This window comes from Anopheles coustani, chromosome 2 (genome assembly GCF_943734705.1).
Source record: "Anopheles coustani chromosome 2, idAnoCousDA_361_x.2, whole genome shotgun sequence".
Classification (NCBI taxonomy): Eukaryota; Metazoa; Arthropoda; class Insecta; order Diptera; family Culicidae; genus Anopheles; species Anopheles coustani.
The window spans coordinates 31,635,584-31,655,982 of record NC_071289.1 but is presented as its reverse complement, the minus strand read 5'-3'; the positions used below and the strand labels follow the sequence as shown (position 1 = coordinate 31,655,982).

The window sequence follows — 20,399 nt, the reverse complement described above, 5'->3', positions numbered from 1 at the left end:
TGATTGGAGTGGAGATTTGAAAATTCATAATATACATGAGTTTCACGTATATTATGCATTTTTAATATACTTTCATCTATATTTTTCCAAAAAAACATCAATGGCATCAGTCAAAACATTAAAAATCAATAGCTTTCAAGTAGCCTTAAATTTCTTTCTTTAAGATGAGCATACAGTTTCTTCAGTACCGTTCGCCAAAATGAACAGGGAAGTTTATCACACCACCGATTATACATTATCCTTATCAGCACGCGGAAAACATGAAAGCCAGCTGTTTATCAGCATCAGACCCAGTGAAAACACTTCTTCAGAGGCCGATGTGCAAATAATCGATCATGCGAATTCCGATCGGTCGCAAACTTTGCAAAGATACTACGGAATTAAGGCGCACCCTTGTTTGATTGTCGTTATATAATTTACATTATGTAACATTACAATCAAACATATTATTCAATTCCCCCTCCTCTTTATTTTATTGACTTCAGAACCAGACTATCGATTGTTGAGTAGTTGCTAGCCCAATTCTCACATACGTGCTCATTTATTCATAACCCTGGTTTATCGCGAGCAACTAGCGCCTAGCAATAAAGCCAGATATATGCAAATGTATTTACTCCAAAACAGGATTCAGTCTCCGGTACGACAAGTTACCGCAGCTCCTTCCGTTCCATAGTCCGACAACATTTGCCGAGCGAATGAATACTTATATTATGCAGAGAATATTTGTATGGTGCTTTGTATGGAAATTAATAAATTCCTTCAAGAATGCAGCCAGGTGTCGATTGTGCTGTTTTCACGTTTGAGGGGATGAGTATGACCCATATCGTCAAAGGCATAGCATCTCCCGATCATGCACGGAACATGTGACAAAACAAATTATCTACAGCGTCATTGGCACAAGCGGAAGAAAGGCTGAGACGGTCGCTGTGTCCCTGTTCGCTTTATAGTACAATAATTCACCTCTTTGCTTTCGCTGGGACAAATAGTGTTAAACATCCAACGACGGGCCTTCTTGCCTTTCTAGGGAACCTTACTATCTATCGCATCCAGCCATGTGTATGTCGTCAGTGAAACAATCTCTTGTGGCTAAGGCACTGTGCAAACGCCACAATCACCTTACCCACCGGCTCTGAAGGGATTCGCTTCGTTGCACTATCAGTACTATATTTAGTCTCCTGATGGCCTGCAGTCGCTGTCCTACAATACTTTTTTTTGCCGTCAAAGCAAAAACAAAATCTCACGGCCGCGCATTTGGAAGCTGGCTACGTTTTAATCGTTCCCCCTGATGTGTTGTAGGGTGGGTAGGAGGTTTGTTTTTTTCCCTAATCTCCAAAAACTCAATCTGCATAAACACAACAACAGCAATATCAACAATGTAAGGCTATACTCACTGTTTAGACGCTGCAGCGAGTTGTACTTGTACACATGGTAGTAGGCCACGTTGTCCGCGTTGTTCCCGTACCGGAAGCGTTTGTTTTGCGCCATATTTGCCATGTTGTGTGGATTTTTGGGTTCGGAATGAAATCGTTTACACTCACATTTACCGAAACATGCAGATCATACACTATGCTTCATTCAGCTTTGTGAGAAAATACTTCAGATCACTTAAACACCGAACTGAGTTGCTTTGAATATCGATTCTTCTTTACACAATAGATTTTGACGCACAACCTACTGTATATCCTTCGTTCGGTTTGAAAAAGAAAACTGCAACACAAACCGTAAAAACTTTCACTATTAATTTAGCCGTGTTTGAATATATTTCCTAATTCCTATTTCCACAGGGCTCACTCCCGAATTCAACTGTCTCCAGTGGATGTTTCCGTACTCGGCGCAAGGTTTTGCCAAAGTCGGCCAGCTCGTGGCCATTGGTTCGATGGCCAACTGTTTCAGACTGATCGACCGGCTCTGGATAAGGCTCGGGAGTAGAATTCACATCATCGACCAGCGAACATACCGGACGAGTCCAGGAACTGTTCGCGACTGACCTCCCAGCAAAGGCGACCTGTCGTCCGAAGTGAAAAATCGTCAAGCACCACGATGGTGTTACTGTGGTGGTGATGATGATGATGGCGTTAGACCGTACCGCCAATAGAAACTGCCTTTGGTCTTTATCTGCCGCCACCACCCGCAACCGTCAGACGGCAAGTTGGTGGTTAGCTATTGTTTACTTCGCCTATGTACACATTCAACCGTCCCTGGACAGGTTAACGTTCCGTACCTAATGCTTTTAGAATGCATTGCCGCCAAACCGGATGCGTCAAAGCATGCTTAGGATTTACTTCCGCTGGTGTAGGAAATGGTACAGTCGCAGGATTGGAAGGAAGATGTGCACAAACTTTCAATATGCATGACTTCAAGAGGCATCCCATGGAGCCAACCGTGTGTATCATCATTATCGTCGATATCATTTAATGTAAGACAGATACCGGTGTTGATAATACCCCATTCAAATACGATTGGCTGGACGGCGAGAACAGGGAAGCCAATCTAGTGCAATCTCGTATCAAACACTAGGCCGACTGATAGCGATGGCTGATCATCAAATAGGGAAATCAAACAGTTCTCCAAATAATATGCCAAACCATCGGCGTCATCGGCGATCGGTCAACGACAATTCATGTCTAGGCAGATTCAATGTTCCCTTTGCGATAACGCTCATAGAGCGATCTCCGCATGTAGTCCGCATGCTTCCGTATTCTAAAACTAGATTTAAAAATGGAAATTGGAAACATTTTGAAGCGAAGGGAAACAAACAAAACAAAAGGTCTATAACACGAATAACTTTGGAGGGGCGTTTGAAGGGCCAACTCATGCGACTGAAAGGGCACATGGTGTGAAGGATAAACTAACCATGGAGAATTTCAAGTAGTGGCCTTCGTCAAACTTGATTTCGTTACGACGCAGCTAACAGAGAGCGAGTTTTACTTTATCGGCTGAGGAGATCCGAGCAATCTGCTTTATTTTTCAGAAAGAGGTTTCGCCCGTCCAGATGAGTAGCCTTAAATAGGAGAATATAAAAACAACAAAAAACCGAAGTCTATAAATGGTGCGACATTCTTGCACGTTTTTTTGATTTTTCGAATGTTCTTATTGGCACGTGCCCCTGGAAAAGCGGTTGCCAGTTGCGTCAAGCAATTTTAAATACGTATCATTCACATCATTGGCGATAAGTTTGACGCTTCGATCGATAAAGCCCGCAGCAGACGAATGAGTAAAGGGACAATATCGAATACAGGCACGAGCCAAAGTTAATCGAGTGCACGTCCCGAAAAAACGCCCTGGACGGAGTGTGGTAGTTGTTTAATCTTTAAAAGTGGCTCCGTTAATTGCCGCAATAAAAATGGTCAACACGGAAAGATTCCACCCCCAGACCGGGCGGTGCGTACTAACAAAGGACACTAAAGAAGGTGTATGTTACGTTCGAATGAGAAGCAACTGACTTGTCCTCAACTGTATCAGCTGGTTGTTGCAGGTTCGAAGTGTAAATTACGGACATATGTTTACAGCAATCTACCATGTCGTTCTACTTATCATTCTGAAACCGTATCTTGTTGTTTGGTGGAAGGAGAAACAAAAACAGGACGTATCTTAGACAGTTCATTGATGCTATCGGAGCAATTAGTTGTTGATAATACCCTTACTGAATGAATCGCAACAGATGAACCAAGCGAGTACAAATAAAACGCCCAAAGTTTAGCTTGCGTCTACCGGTAGTAGATAAGGAACAACATCATTTCAGGTGTTCTCCTTGGTGCATTCGGGTGGAACAACGACACAAAATCTTCACAGCTGCATACGAGACAATAAATCTTTGCTCTATTTATCCAAAGCTTTTCACATTGATATCATACTCTCAACCAAAGGCGTCCAGAACTACAATGTTGGAAGTACTCAACGGTCATGTACGGCCGAAACAGGGACAACGTTTGAAATGTTTACTCAACTGTCAGATTAAAAAAGAACGTTTTTGCGAGAATCTTTTCGTGGATTGGAAAAATTTGAATATTTCCAACTGTAGCAGGTTGTATTTTTCCAGCACACCCTGAGAAGCCAAAAGCGACCCTAGACAATACCCAGGCACAATCCGTACTGCACGTACGTTTGTGGCGCACGTACCTACCACGTCCCGCTACATTCAAGATGTTGCAAATTTCACGTGCTACATTATCTACCGCACTCGAGTTCATAAAATCCTTTCCAACCCCTAGGCTAACTTGCTGCTCGCTACCTCCGTGATTAGGTACCAAACGAAGACGAAGAAGACAGACCCTTTACTTGAATTTGTTTGCAATCATTATCGGAAGGGAAATCTTAAGCGAACGAACGAATGGGGTTTGTGGTTCTTATCAGGTGCCGTTACGAGAGGTGGTATATGCTTCACGTGATACAGCCACACTTTGCTTTTGCAAACTAAATTGATTGTGTTAGGTTTCATTCCCGAAGCTTAAAATCTGCCTTCTTTATAGAGAACTGAATAAGTAAAGGTACGTTTTTCGATTTTAGATTTCCGAACACGGGTGGTTCCGTATCGATTTTTTATTGTTGTCGTTTAATTCTCCGTAGGTTGGTAGATATCTTTGTGTGCCGTTGGTGGTCCTGATCAACGATCAGGTGAGTATCATGTGAGTGTTAGTGTCATAACGAAAAATTAATAGATAAGGTTTTAATTTAGTGCGTTTAGAGTTGTGCTATTCAGATTCAGTTTCATGAGTCTCAATGATTCTTAGCATTTTAGACATTTATTAATCTTTTGATGAGAAATTCATGAATCCCAAAGATACAAGGGGTTAATGGACCCCTGTTTTTTGGTCGCATGGTCCACGCCAATGAAAGAATCGCGGAGATTCATGAAAGATCCATGAAGATTCATTACGGTTTCGAAAGATTCATAAACGTTTGAAGATTCGAATCCCAAAAGATGCATGAATCCATCCGAATGAATCTTAGGTGAAAGATTCATATGAGTGAGTCTCACCAAAAGATGCATGAGGCACAACACTAGTTTAATTACTTTCTTCTATTTTCTTAATAGCAACTGGCAGTCGCAAATATGAATACTATCGACATATTCGAACGAATTTCGATTTCAATCCCACGAGGAGCCCATAGCCAGGCAGGGCAGCCCATTTGATGCAATTGATTTCGAGGTAGTTTTGGGAATCTCTTGGTAGGGAGAGTTTGAGACCGACACGTTCTGAAATTTGAAAAAAAGAAGAACCAGCAACAATGGATATGAAAAATGATCATTGCAGAATGACTACGCGTAGCAAACGATATGATCTGGAACGTTCCAGATCTGATCATTCACTTACCATTCTGCTCGACAATATCGAATCGATTGCCGATCGAGTCAAACGTTCCGGAGTTGACCCCTATTCGCCAGAGCGATTCCTTGTCCACGATGTAGGCGTACTTCAAGTTTCGTCGGCACCGTAACCCAATGGCAACGTATCTGCCAGACGGGGAGAACGAGAGTGACACGAACTCGGCAGTGAATTTGAATAAAAACAACGACTCGCCAAAGTTTTCCCGTCGGAGACTCCGGATTTCTAAGGCAAAGAAGAGAAACAAAAATCCGGAGATGTTAGTATATACAAATTAAGCATGTAAGTATATACTATGTGGCTACTTTTTCCCTCCAAGTAATTTCAATAACATTTTGTCAAACGGTAATGGCGATCGAAGCAAGAATTGTTTAGGGTATTTGGAAATAATACCCAATTCTTGATTATTCTGTAAACCTAGAACCTCGATCATTTGATTGTATTTTCCTAGTACTTACCCATTTCCTTGACCGACCGCAACCGGATGGAAGCGATGAATTGTTCGCACTGCGAAATAGCTACGTTCGAATCATTGTTGATCATACATATCGTTATCACATTTTTCCAGTCTAAAAAAGAGAGCATTTACCATTCAATTATCATCGATGGAAATAAATAAATCATCCCGTGGTAACCACAGGGACTTTGATTCATACCTTCCTTAAAATCGGGCAAGTCTTCTCCATCTCCCTTCAGTAGTTCAAGGTCCCAGGCCTGCAGGACACAGTGATTTTCCGGCTTCCGGGACGTGCCTGACACCGTACCCAAAATATCCCCCGTTTTGGGCAAGTCGGATGGTGCGAGCAGGTGGAACATGTCGTGCAGTTTCCGCAACATTTCTTGCACCAGATTGAGATCAAAATTATACCTGAAATGGAACCACAAGATAGGTTTTATTAGATTAAAGAAAGGAAGGATTACCACACACACACACGTACTGTATGTAACTCCGGTTGCGCTGGCAGATATACTTTTGGCAGATCTGTTCGAAAAATGACATCGGTTCGGTGAGAAAAACCGTTACCGGCGACCAGGACGGTGTGTGGTTCGGAATGATCGGGATACTGCTACGAGCCCGCAGAGTTTCTTCCAAGGCGTCGATTTTGCGGTTCAAAGTCAACAGTGTGACATTGAGGTCTGATTTCTATAAGAAAGACTGATAGATAAATACACTATCCCCTTGCGGATGCAACGGTAGCGTTTCTCACCGTGCAGCTATTCGTGTCGGTAACTATGGCACAGCAGCGGATACCGACCCTCTTTCGGTTGATCGTTTGTAGCAGATATATCCAGATAAGGCACTGCTTGTTCAACTCAAGCTGCAGGAGATAATCCACCTGGGTGGCCATCGTTTGCTCAAGCTTGTCCAACATTAAGGTCACGCTGCGCAGCAACGATACGACCAGATACTCCGGTTCGACGAGCTCCACATTTCCACCCACACCGGCCAATAGGTGTGTCTGGGTTTGCGTTATACCGGTGATGAGATGTGCGTCGCTCGTCACATGCAGAAAGCGACATTTACAATCACTGTACATGCCAGCCGTGTGCGTAATTCCGTTCACCCAGTCCCAGAAAACAACCTCGTTCATGCTGGTAAGTAGCAGGAAGTTTTGTGTCGGATGAAAGCACACCGAACCTATCGGTTCCGGTTCCTGCAGCGAAGCTACTAGGCGATTGTCCACGTACACCAACACCGTACCACCGAGTGTACCGAAGGCGATGGTGTTCGCACTGGTCGGATGGAACGCCAGCGTCCATACGGATCGATCTCTAGATGGATATTTTGCTAAAACCAAAATCACAAAATTGGGTCAACGTTGCAGGCGGGCACTGACCTTTCAGGACACTTGCTTACCCAACTTATACATTGACGTCGTCTGGAAGACGTTGACACACCGATTTGTTTGCACAGTGGCAGTAAGCAACCTACGAAGACAAAGGCATTAAACGCATTAATCGCTGAAGGCCGAAGGGACGTGAATGATAAACACTTGCCCGTCGTGGCTTTGTTCGATGTTGAAAACAGATTCCGTCTCGCTCGCCAAATCGTCAATAGGCTGTATAAAGTAGTAGGGAAGTAGCGAAATGAAATTGATACCGGAAGAAAGAATCTAAACCCATTGCCAATAAAATGACGTTGCGAAGTATACTTTACCTTGCAAAGGTCCTCCGATTTCAGTCGTTCCAGCAATACCAGCTCTGCCAACTCGACGGCATGACGCCGAAAGTAATGTTCGTTGGCCACCGCCGAAGCACAGTTTCTTATTTTACGCGTTCGAAACCCTCGCTCACGGTTGTCCAGCTGATGTACTATATTACGGCCAATCTTTATCATTCTTGTGCTGGCACCAGATTCTTCCGATGTTGATGTTGCTGATGATAAGGTTCTCGGAGATGTTGTTGGCCGAGCTGCAATCATGTCCCTCTTTATTCTGACTAAAAGAAAACAAATACAGATCAGGGCAATGGGCTAAACTCCCCAGGGTGTAATCCTATCACCTTTAACTTGTTCGCAAATGTTTTTCTTTCCGTCGTCCTGTGTTCCGTATATTTACATGTTTTCGCTGTTCCTGTGCTGCTGCTTCACTTTCTCCGGCTAGCTGGCGCGAACTGTGCTATTTATCATCTCGTTTCTTTACTTCACGGCGGCCTGTGGAAGTACGGTTCGACGTTGTTTTTTTGACAAGCGCCTGTCTGCTGCAGACCTCGTTTCCCGCCATGCGTCGAATCGTCCCGCTCGTTTGTTCCGAGCTGTCGGTACGATGTTTGTTCGACGATTGAATGCGTTTGAAATATGAGTTTCTATCCGGTGAATTGCACAATTTTTTCAAAAACCGCGAGTAAGTAAAAGTTGTTACTAAATAATTTTATTCATTCAAAGACTCACAACAATATTAATACATTTTCCTCATTCGTTTACAATAACAACAGTTTGATCGTCGCCCGATTTTAACTCGTTTTCGTTTTTCTCATTCACTTCCAGGACCACCCCGGCCACGTATTCGGCCCTCATTTCAGGTATACGCACGATAGGACTGTACCAATGACTTTGTTTTTCTAGACCCCAACCAAAATAGCTACTACGAAATTGTTCTCCATCGAGGAAAGCGCATAGCCCTGGCCAATTTTCCGACGTCCAATAATGCATTCCTTGCTCTTTTCGTTTTAACCAATGGTCAGATTTTTCTTGAAGCATTTCATGATTATATTCGGTCATCGAACCATACATTCCGGAGAGGCACTTTTGCAGGCAAATATTAGTCTCCGATCCATCAATGTGACCATCCCGGTGGGTGGAAATTTTGGCGATCAATACCCGCAGCAAATTCTCTTCCAAATCGACAAATGGTTGCCCAGGACCTCGTACTTTTGCTTTGAGATCTCCTACGAGGAACACTCTGAGTCGTTCGGCTGCCCCAATCTGTTCCAGAGTGACCTCTGGTAGTCGGTGCCATGGTTTAGTGCAAGGATTTGTGGTCACTAAGTACGACCGTCTATTCAGTTGTGCCTCGACCTGCATTCTTTCCAGCTGGGCGCGGAGTAATGAAGCTGTAGACTGTTGTGAAGATGTTGGCAAATGTGGTTCGGAGGAGCATGAATTTTCAAAATCTGACGAAGAAGATGCTGATGACCTGAGGGAATCACGCGATACACGTTCGATCAATTCAGTGAGTAATAAATGCATGTCCTTTTGTATGTTATCCTGTTCAATTTCACTATCCGCAATGTCCAATTTTTCTAGTATTTCCATGAGCATCTGTTGAGGAAGTTTCTTCTGTAAGAGAGACCCACGGATAGATTCCCCAGATTGACTAGATTCGAGTAATGTGTCATCCACCAACGAATCAATAATATTGGTTATGATATCTGGATGCTTTCCGATGACGCCTAGACGCGCGGAAAAATCTACAGTTTTCTCCCGATGCTCCAGTTCCAAGATGAAATAATCGCTACCTAGTGACCTCATAACACCCCAGAATTGGCACGATTTTACATCGGTTTCATCGCGCAGAGTTCGGCCAATTTGCGCACTGATAAAGTATTCGTACCCGAACGGTACATCCCTGCCCATCGTATTGAGATCACGTTGAATCATCATGCCTAGCTCTGAATTCAGACGGATATTTTCGTTTTCGAACTGGGTCAAGGCATTAATGATGTGTTCAGATAGGTCACGTTGTTTTTCTGCTAAAGCCTCAACGTGATAACGGGTAAACTGGCGTTGGGTAGAAAGAAATTCGACTTTTACTAGTCGGCAATATTCTTCAAAATGATCAACCGCGTTCGCTGGAGGATTATCGAGTAACCGTGAGATCAAACGGACCAGCAGATTGAACCTGGTTGGAGGAAAGAACAACGATGCATATCACTTTCAGTTTGTTTGTCAGGTTCTAACACTGATTACTTACATATTATCACCATTTCTTCCGACTTGGCGGCATAGCATGGCCTTCGAGTCAGATACATGATTTTCATGTCGATATTTGCCTCTGTTACGAATTGTCTTCAAGAGTTCTGACTCCAGTTTATAGTTTTCTCGGGAACCTAACTTATTACGATCCATGATAATATGATAACCTGCTAGAAGTCCTCTTGATAATATACGATTAATCGGGTTAGCGACCATACAGTGAATACTAGATGGAAAATTAAGCATAAAATCGTTTCGAAATAATTTAATTTAATACTTTTTTTGGATCAAACTTTATTCAAATTTCGCCATTAAGATCGGACCATTTAAATCTACACCTCAATGCTTTTAGAACTAAATTTTACTGCGATATTTTTAAAAATTTGTACGTATTTTTTCATGTAGCGACAATATTGAAACTTCGCGTAGCTGACATCTGTCAATTTTGAAAGAAAACAACATGTCATTATTAGTTCGCCGCGCCGAGCGAGTGCTGTCACAAATGAAGAGCGAAAAGCGTCTGCGCGTCAAACCACCTGTACTTCGCCCGATTTCGCCCGTGTCGAAGCCCGTCGCTACCTGCCCCACCAGGCTACACCACCCCCTGGGGCCTAAAAGCTCGCTTGAGCCGAGCTTCATGCAGCGAATCTGACAATATGGCGACCTTTCGCTTGGTTTATTGAAATCAAATTCAGCACGTGTATAACAGTGCCAAACTTCAATCTTGAAAACGTATGTGTAAAACGAGTTAAATTGGGTTACAAATTGTTGAAAAAGTGAGCTTAAGGTAGCGGCAATCGGTGGATCTACGAATATGGACGGAATGTGGTGTATTTTTCGTGAAATTTGAGTTTCAAAGGGTTTTCTATTCAATGACGGCGGCAACCGCATGAAGGCTGTAGGGTAGCTACTGCAAACGCGGCACCGTCCAAACTCGTGCAGCTTGGTGACCAGCTAGAAAGGAGTTCAACTGTACTGGAAGAATATAAAGTTATCGTAGAAGGAAGGCATAGGACCGAAACACAATATCGATTGCCGACTTCTAAAAACTGTTCTGGACTGGAACCACCCCTTTCCAACCGATGAGATTGCAGAAGGAAGAGTTCAAGGAGGGCATTTCGTCATCACTCATCGTTTTGTTCCTGCGTGCGCTTCGTGATTTGAACTGTCAACAGTTTTATGTTACTTTTCCATAAAACTTACTCCGGTGATTAAAAAAAAAATGGAACCTCTTTGAGCCCGGCTTGTTGGGAATCAATGAACTGAAGGCCACCATCATCATGTTTTCTTTGTCAAAGAAGGCGGTCTATTGTCCTGTGGCTGATTGAACTGAATAATACGCTAAATTTAGCGCACTGTTTCAAGATCACGCAGGTTCCTAGGTTGGGCAATTGGTGTGATAATGGCAAAGAAATTACTAGACGACGGCCATTGAAAAATGACAACGTCGGTGGACGGTGGAGCGGACGCACACAACTACACGATACGCACAGGATGTGGTGTTTTTTTTGCATGCGTGTATGTGCATCTCATCGACGTCGGGCACCGTATCCTTGACAACATTCGATGGGATCCTCCGCATTGCGAAAGTCGAACCCGGAGCGTCCGTGTCCGGGAAAGCACAGTGCAAGTGCGGTAGATCGAAAAAGTGAGGTTAGGTCGGTACCGAGTAGAGTAGGACAACGGGCCAGTGTGGTTACTAGAGGGAGCAGGAAAAAACAATGGAGTTGCGATTCATCGGTTTCGTTCCATTTCCTTATGTTCAGAGAAATCCGGGTCGTCGTCGAATTGTACCGTTATCATGAGATTACTCACGTATGCCATATGGCATAACATTAAGAAACCAACGGACATCTCGTAGACCGGCAAATTCTTAACTTATCACAAAAGTTCAACACTTCAGCCCATCATTTTTTCCTCCTAGTGCACTTTGAATTTTAAATTGTGACGCATTCATAATTTCCCATTGATAGTCGTAGAATGCAAGCATTGTTGGAGGTCATTGCCATTCTTTTCTCGCTAGGCTGACGTTGGCATTTACATTAGCAAAGCTTTCTTGGAAGCAATGGTCGAATATAGTCGTGTATTTTGTCTTCTAGTCGAAGTACACTCCTCGAGATTGAACATCTCTTAGCCTGAGTCGATGCACCAAGCTGCAGTGGACCGGTTTTGCTTATCGTTTTTTTTTTTACTGCATTAAGCCTTAGTCACGTTGCTGCTGTGTGTCTCGTTGCGCGGCGTTAGTCATCGACAGTAACAGCGATTGTGGTAGTCTATGCTGCGTTCCTTTCCATTGCATGGCTCTATAAGCAGATATTCAAAATGATTTTTCGCAAAAGGAATTCATGCTGGAACAATGTTAGAACGATTTTCTCATGCTCGTTCGATTTGACGCGGCGGACATTGCGATTTGTGTATACGAGAAAAAGCAAGAACGATACAAATATGTTGGCAAAGGGAGAACGGCCGCTTTGTCATGCTGCTATATCTGGCTCCCTTGTTCTCTAGCCTTCTCTGTCTAATCTTTTCGCCCCACATGGATTCCGGCTAGCTGGTCCAAGAGTGCGAAAGAGATATCTGCTGTTTGACAAGGTTCCAGCAGAACAGCAGTGTGCTTTGCTTTTACATGCAGCCAGCAAGTTTGACAGCAGTTGAGCAAGCAGAGCCAAAGCTGGAGAACAGAACGTCAGTAATTTGTCGTAAAAATGTGAATTTTCATTGATTAGTGTAAAGCGGATTGGTGTTCCATCGCTTATTTTATGTTTTTGAGATTCAACATCAGCTTTTTCAAATGAAAAGGTTTTGATAAAAATTCAACTTCTATTGAAAGATCCCTTGACCACGGTATCAATGACTGCAACGGGAACTCCTCATCGTCTCGAACCATTTTAACATTCTACGTGGTACAATTGGGAATAGCCTTTCCTTAACAATGTATTCGGCTTACTGATACAAAGTAGAAAGTTTCGAGTGCTTTGCAAATGGCTTACACCGTGAAGTTTCCAGAAAACGGGTTACTCACCAATGTGAAAAGCATGAAGCGTGGTTAATGTTAGTTGTCCTTACTAAGTGCCGATCTGTCTGATACGCTAGCCGCTGCAATACGTTTCTATGAAAATAGCAGTAGAAAATATAAAGAAAGGCGTGCCAAGATAAGAGTAGGAATTATTTGTAAATGTGACATGTGGCTTTATCATGGTCTTGAGAAAATTGTATTACCACCTTCCTCGTCGTTTTCGTGAACGTCCATATTCGTATAAATCCATTTCGACTGCCGTTATCGCCTTAAAATGCTAGGAAAATTCAAACAAATCAAGGCGACTTGCAGTTCGATAGCTATACACATACAAGCATGCCCGTGGGACATCTAGTGATCCTGCGAGTTTTCTCCGGCTGATAAAATTGTGAAATGAACATTATAGCAGTAGGTGAAGTTGCAGATTAACTTGGAAGAAAAATTTGGTTCAGTTAACGTGTAAAACATCTAGATACAGGAGCCATTCATATCGCATTGAATGTGCGAAAAAAGTTTTTTCTATTTATTCTGTTAAATTGCGTGCTTGTATGTGTATTGTTAGGTTTTACTAGAAGGGAAAGTACATTCCCCTCCCATTGTAAAAAAAACTGCGCCGTATGATGTGACACAGTGTGGACTGCCTGCTAACATTAAAAGCCAAACGTTCCCAGGTTCCATGTCCGGTGATTATTAACATTATCGTTTTCTTTACAATATTTTGGCGATACAGATGGATGATAACCGTCAGGAGCAAACGAACGATGGACCAGCCGGCATGAACCCGGATGGAGTTATCGAGTCGAACTGGAGCGAGTCCGTCGACAACTTCGATGAGATGGGCCTCCGAGAGGAGTTGCTCCGCGGTATTTACGCGTACGGTTTCGAGAAGCCGTCCGCCATCCAGCAACGCGCTATTATTCCGTGCATCAAGGGGCACGATGTCATCGCTCAAGCCCAATCCGGTAAGTTTGTTGTTGGTCAGGGTTGTTTTTTTTTATTGATTACTGCTGGGGTACTACTGCTTAGAAAGTCACGCAATGGAAAGCGAGCTCAGGGGACGAGAAATGATCTAAAAGAAATATGTAGACGAATGCGGTGGGTTTTTACTATTCCTATTGTAATATTGATTTTCTTTGAAGTGACGGAGGAAAATAGTAGTCATAGTCTGAGACAGTTTACTTTAATCAAATAGAAATCTCGTGCAACGTTTCGTACGGCACCCGGCTTGTCGACCCAGGTCATGAGCTATAGCGATATGTCCTCTAAACTACGCCGTCTTCTTTTCCTTAAACCACGGGTTTAAGGCTATGTATGATACGGTATGATCTGAGAGAGACAAAGAGGGACAAAGTCGAAGAAAATTATTCCAGCGACTGCTTTTCTTAAACCTCTTGTTTTTCCTCTTGGGATTTGTTTAGCTTGAATGCTTTTCCGACGACTGATGTTGCATGCACCTTAACCATCATGCTATTTTCAGACTGCTTTGAAACTTGTTTCTTTAACCACACAATTCTGCAAAGCTTTACTTTAAGGACGTAGAAACCAATACTATCGGGACCTCTGAAGGATTACGGCGGAATTATAGTTAAGACATGGAATGTATTGACAATATTATGCGGATTATAAAAATTACAAAAGAATTCAGGTGTATATCGCATCATCCATGGGATAAGGATTATTGGTACTTGTTTAGTTAATATCTTCTTTAAAAAAGAAACAAAATATGAACCTTATACGAAGTTGTATGAAATATCGCATCATCCATATACGGACACGGACGATTGGTGTTTGATACCGTTCTTCCTGGGAAGATGAATGCAAAATTGAACTGCTTCAGGAACCAATTTGGAAATTTATGTTCGTTCGTGGTCGTTCATATATTTGTACATAGGATTCCACAAGATTTGTTGCGATCTTCATTACAATAGAAACAAAATATGAACATTTTATACGATAGTGATACGCATCATCAATGGGATAAGGATGATTGGTGCTTGATACCAGTGTTTCCTGGGAAGATGATGCAAAATTGAACTCTTCCAGGAACCAATTTGGAAATGTATGTTCGTTCGTGGTCGTTCATATATTTGTACATAGGATTCCACAAGATTTGTTGCGATCTTCATTAAAATAGAAACAAAATATGAACCTTTTACACTATAGTGATATGAAACATCGCATCATCAATGGGATAAGGATGATTGGTGCTTGATACCAATGTTTCCTGGGAAGATGATGCAAAATTGAACTGCTTCAGGAACCAATTTGGAAATGTATGTTCGTTCGTGGTCGTTCATATATTTGTACATAGGATTCCACAAGATTTGTTGCGATCTTCATTAAAATAGAAACAAAATATGAACCTTTTACACTATAGTGATATGAAATATCGCATCATCAATGGGATAAGGATGATTGGTGCTTGATACCAATGTTTCCTGGGAAGATGATGCGAAATTGAACTCTTCCAGGAACCAATTTGGAAATGTATGTTCGTTCGTGATCGTTCATATGTTTGTACATAGGATTCCACAAGATTTGTTGAGATCTTGATTAAAATAGAAACAAAATGTGAACCTCTTATACGATAGTGATATGAAATATCGCATCATCAATGGGATAAGGATGATTGGTGCTTGATTACCAATGTTTCCTGGGAAGATGATGCAAAATTGAACTGCTTCAGGAACCAATTTGGAAATGTATGTTCGTTCGTGGTCGTTCATATATTTGTACATAGGATTCCACAAGATTTGTTGCGATCTTCATTAAAATAGAAACAAAATATGAACCTTTTACACTATAGTGATATGAAACATCGCATCATCAATGGGATAAGGATGCTTGGTGCTTGATACCAGTGTTTCCTGGGAAGATGATGCGAAATTAAACTGCTTCAGGAACCAATTTGGAAATGTATGTTCGTTCGTGGTCGTTCATATATTTGTACATAGGATTCCACAAGATTTATTGCGATCTTCATTAAAATAGAAACAAAATATGAACCTTTTACACTATAGTGATATGAAATATCGCATCATCAATGGGATAAGGATGATTGGTGCTTGATACCAATGTTTCCTGGGAAGATGATGCAAAATTGAACTGCTTCAGGAACCAATTTGGAAATGTATGTTCGTTCGTGGTCGTTCATATATTTGTACATAGGATTCCACAAGATTTGTTGCGATCTTCATTAAAATAGAAACATAATAGAACCTTTTACACTATAGTGATATGAAAAATCGCATCATCAATGGTAGAAGGATGATTGGTGCTTGATACCAATGTTTCCTGGGAAGATGATGCGAAATTGAACTCTTCCAGGAACCAATTTGGAAATGTATGTTCGTTCGTGATCGTTCATATGTTTGTACATAGGATTCCACAAGATTTGTTGAGATCTTGATTAAAATAGAAACAAAATGTGAACCTCTTATACGATAGTGATATGAAATATCGCATCATCAATGGAATAAGGATGATTGGTGCTTGATTACCAATGTTTCCTGGGAAGATGATGCAAAATTGAACTGCTTCAGGAACCAATTTGGAAATGTATGTTCGTTCGTGGTCGTTCATATATTTGTACATAGGATTCCACAAGATTTGTTGCGATCTTCATTAAAATAGAAACAAAATATGATCCTTTTACACTATAGTGATACGAAATGTCACATCATCAATGGGATAAGGATGCTTGGTGCTTGATACCAGTGTTTCCTGGGAAGATGATGCGAAATTAAACTGTTTCAGGAACCAATTTGGAAATGTATGTTCGTTCGTGGTCGTTCATATATTTGTACATAGGATTCCACAAGATTTATTGCGATCTTCATTAAAATAGAAACAAAATATGAACCTTTTACACTATAGTGATATGAAATATCGCATCATCAATGGGATAAGGATGATTGGTGCTTGATACCAATGTTTCCTGGGAAGATGATGCAAAATTGAACTGCTTCAGGAACCAATTTGGAAATGTATGTTCGTTCGTGGTCGTTCATATATTTGTACATAGGATTCCACAAGATTTGTTGCGATCTTCATTAAAATAGAAACATAATAGAACCTTTTACACTATAGTGATATGAAAAATCGCATCATCAATGGTAGAAGGATGATTGGTGCTTGATACCAATGTTTCCTGGGAAGATGATGCGAAATTGAACTCTTCCAGGAACCAATTTGGAAATGTATGTTCGTTCGTGATCGTTCATATGTTTGTACATAGGATTCCACAAGATTTGTTGAGATCTTGATTAAAATAGAAACAAAATGTGAACCTCTTATACGATACTGATATGAAATATCGCATCATCAATGGGATAAGGATGATTGGTGCTTGATTACCAATGTTTCCTGGGAAGATGATGCAAAATTGAACTGCTTCAGGAACCAATTTGGAAATGTATGTTCGTTCGTGATCGTTCATATGTTTGTACATAGGATTCCACAAGATTTGTTGCGATCTTCATTAAAATAGAAACAAAATATGAACCTCTTATACGATAGTGATATGGAATATCGCATCATCAATGGTAGAAGGATGGTTGGTGCTTGATACCAATGTTTCCTGGGAAGATGATGCAAAATTGAACTCTTTCAGGAACCAATTTGGAAATGTATGTTCGTTCGTGATCGTGCATATGTTTGTACATAGGATTCCACAAGATTTGTTGCGATCTTCATTAAAATAGGAACAAAGTATGATCCTTTTACACTATAGTGATATGTAATATCGCATCATCAATGGGATAAGGATGATTGGTACTTGATACCAGTGTTTCCTGGGAAGATGATGCAAAATTGAACTGCTTCAGGAACCAATTTGGAAATGTATGTTCGTTTGTGGTCGTTCATATATTTGTACATAGGATTCCACAAGATTTGTTGCGATCTTCATTAAAATAGAAACAAAATATGAACCTCTTATACGATAGTGATATGGAATATCGCATCATCAATGGGATAAGGATGGTTGGTGCTTGATACCAGTGTTTCCTGGGAAGATGATGCGAAATTAAACTGCTTCAGGAACCAATTTGGAAATGTATGTTCGTTCGTGATCGTTCATATATTTGTACATAGGATTCCACAAGATTTGTTGCGATCTTCATTAAAATAGAAACAAAATATGAACCTTTTACACTAAAGTGATATGAAATATCGCATCATCAATGGGATAAGGATGATTGGTGCTTGATACCAATGTTTCCTGGGAAGATGATGCAAAATTGAACTGCTTCAGGAACCAATTTGGAAATGTATGTTCGTTCGTGGTCGTTCATATATTTGTACATAGGATTCCACAAGATTTGTTGCGGTCTTCATTGTATTAAAAAAAAGGAATGTGAACCTCACACGGTAGTACGAAAGTGTTATGAAATATCGCATCATCAATGGGGAAAGGATGATTGGTACTTGAATTTCAATCGTCCAGGTAGATGATGCAAAATAAACATCTGTAGGAACCAATTTGGAAATGTATGTTCGATTTGAATGTTCATATGTTTGTACATAGGATTCCACAAGATTTGTTGCGAACTTAATATTGAGAAAAAGATTTTAGGTGATAGTATCTGCATCCTATATGGGAAAAGAGTGGGAACTTTGGAAAACTGTGTGTCATGAACTGTATATAATAATTATGATCTATTTTTATCTACCCACAGGTACCGGAAAGACGGCTACTTTCTCGATTGCGATCTTGCAACTGATCCAAACCGAGATCCCCGAATGCCAGGCGCTGATTCTGGCCCCGACCCGTGAGCTGGCGTCGCAGATCCAGAAGGTGGTGATTTCGCTGGGCGACTTCCTGAAGGCCCAGTGCCACGCCTGTATCGGTGGCACCAACGTGCGTGACGATATGCGTCGCCTGGAACAAGGGTGCCATATCGTGGTCGGTACGCCCGGTCGTGTCCATGACATGATCTCGCGTAATGTGCTGCGCCCGAATAGCATCAAGTTGTTCGTCCTCGACGAAGCTGACGAGATGTTGTCGCGCGGTTTCAAGGACCAGATTCAGGACGTTTTCCAGAAGCTACCGCCGGAGGTGCAGGTGATCCTGCTGTCCGCTACGATGCCGGCCGATGTGCTGGAAGTTTCGCGTCATTTCATGCGCGACCCGGTCAAGATTCTGGTGAAGAAGGAAGAGTTGACGCTTGAAGGTATCAAGCAATTCTACGTGGACGTCAAGTACGAGGAATGGAAGATTGGCACGCTGTGTGACTTGTACGACACCTTGTCGATCACTCAGGCCGTTATATTCTGCAACACCCGCCGCAAGGTCGATCAGCTGACCGAGCAAATGACGGAAAAGACGTTCACCGTGTCGGCCATGCACGGCGACATGGAGCAGCGCGATCGTGATCTTATCATGAAACAATTCCGAACTGGCTCGTCCCGTGTTCTTATCACCACGGATCTTCTCGCTCGTGGCATTGACGTGCAGCAAGTTTCGCTAGTTATAAATTACGATCTCCCGACACTCCGGGAGAACTACATTCACAGGTAAGTTGCACCTGCCAACCAGGTGGTCAATGATCCTCGTCTTAAAACCACGTGTTCAAGGATTTTCTTCTCACGTGACCAAATAGCGAGGATATTATTCAGTACCAGTCACATTATCGCTTACCGGTGTGGTGATTATCCATCATTGTCCGTAACCGATATCTATCTTGTACTACAGTCCTTCTTCAATAGCATGAGACTTGTCACTACGGTAGTCGATCCATGGAACTGTTATTAATATTTTGATTTCTATTCCTATCTGTTTCTAGAATCGGACGCGGTGGACGTTTCGGTCGTAAGGGAGTTGCAATCAACTTCGTTACTGAGCAGGACAAGCGGGTTCTCGCCGACATCGAGAAACATTATAACACAACTATTGAGGAAATGCCAGCCAATCTGGCTGACATGATTTAATTGCGGAACGATTGCACTCCCACATTTGTTTACCCCGGGCACAGCGAACGGCGGAAACAAACGTAAGCAAGAGCAGCAAGAGCAGATTGTCTTTCTCCTCCAGTCCTCGGGGTTGTTGTTTGTTGTGCTGTTATCGTTGTGAGTTTGTGAGTTGTGTGCCTAGTGATTTTGTACCGATAGCGAAGAACACAGAGATTAATCGATAGAACGTTGAAACTCAAACAACCGAAACATAGATTCCAGAAAGCGAGAACGTGCGGACAGTGCAGTAGAGGAGGCACCGGCCCAAGGTTGGAGGCTAAGGGAAAGAAACACAGCGACGGCAGTACCATTGCTTAGCGCAGCATTAGCAGCATCAGCAGCAGCAGCAACCGGAAGGCAGGAGAAGGAGGATTTAGGGAGAGAGACAAGCGCGAGTACCCGTGATTAGTAGAGGAACGCAATAACATCAGCGAAAGGAGGATTCAAATTAAGGACAGCGAACCAAGCAGCATACGCAGCAGCAGCAGCAACACAACAACAACCACGTAATTTCATTATAAAGAAAATAAAAGCAACAAGTTGTAAAAGGAAATTAAAAACGGAAAGCTAAATCTACTAATTTTATTGCTAATAAAATTAATCAACACACACAAACAACCAAAATATCATGGATGAAATAAAATGGAAAAACGATGAACATATGAGAATTCGAAGCCTAGGGAATACTTAA

General features: G+C 42.0%; 3 protein-coding genes across 5 annotated transcripts; 1 reads left to right on the top strand and 2 right to left on the bottom strand.

The window, feature by feature from the left end:
- Positions 1–5,007: 5,007 nt before the first annotated feature.
- LOC131263174 (activating molecule in BECN1-regulated autophagy protein 1A-like) lies at positions 5,008–7,998 on the bottom strand. 2 transcript variants are annotated; one of them, XM_058265334.1, is made up of 10 exons: positions 7,830–7,998; positions 7,486–7,766; positions 7,326–7,387; positions 7,186–7,256; positions 6,536–7,116; positions 6,266–6,471; positions 5,984–6,195; positions 5,786–5,896; positions 5,316–5,552; positions 5,008–5,197 (listed from the first exon to the last, which is right to left on the bottom strand). In XM_058265334.1, exons 2-10 carry the CDS (start codon positions 7,747–7,749, stop codon positions 5,061–5,063), a joined length of 1,881 nt encoding a protein of 626 aa, XP_058121317.1. In that variant the 5' UTR covers positions 7,750–7,766; positions 7,830–7,998; the 3' UTR covers positions 5,008–5,060. The 2 variants fall into 2 exon arrangements, with proteins under 2 accessions (XP_058121317.1, XP_058121318.1); XM_058265335.1 differs by having other exon boundaries at positions 7,486–7,762.
- A 240-nt stretch (positions 7,999–8,238) lies between these two features.
- Positions 8,239–9,894, bottom strand: LOC131264205 (uncharacterized). Its single transcript, XM_058266493.1, has 2 exons — positions 9,740–9,894; positions 8,239–9,667 (listed from the first exon to the last, which is right to left on the bottom strand). Exons 1-2 carry the CDS (start codon positions 9,892–9,894, stop codon positions 8,239–8,241), a joined length of 1,584 nt encoding a protein of 527 aa, XP_058122476.1.
- A 446-nt stretch (positions 9,895–10,340) lies between these two features.
- LOC131267518 (eukaryotic initiation factor 4A) lies at positions 10,341–20,376 on the top strand. Of its 2 annotated transcripts, none has more exons than XM_058270415.1 (4): positions 10,341–10,473; positions 13,488–13,719; positions 18,436–19,273; positions 19,543–20,376. In XM_058270415.1, the coding sequence occupies exons 2-4, from the start codon at positions 13,488–13,490 to the stop codon at positions 19,685–19,687; spliced, it is 1,215 nt and encodes a 404-aa protein (XP_058126398.1). In that variant the 5' UTR covers positions 10,341–10,473; the 3' UTR covers positions 19,688–20,376. The 2 variants fall into 2 exon arrangements, with proteins under 2 accessions (XP_058126398.1, XP_058126399.1); XM_058270416.1 differs by lacking the exon at positions 10,341–10,473 and adding an exon at positions 11,330–11,399.
- The last annotated feature ends 23 nt before the right edge of the window (positions 20,377–20,399 follow it).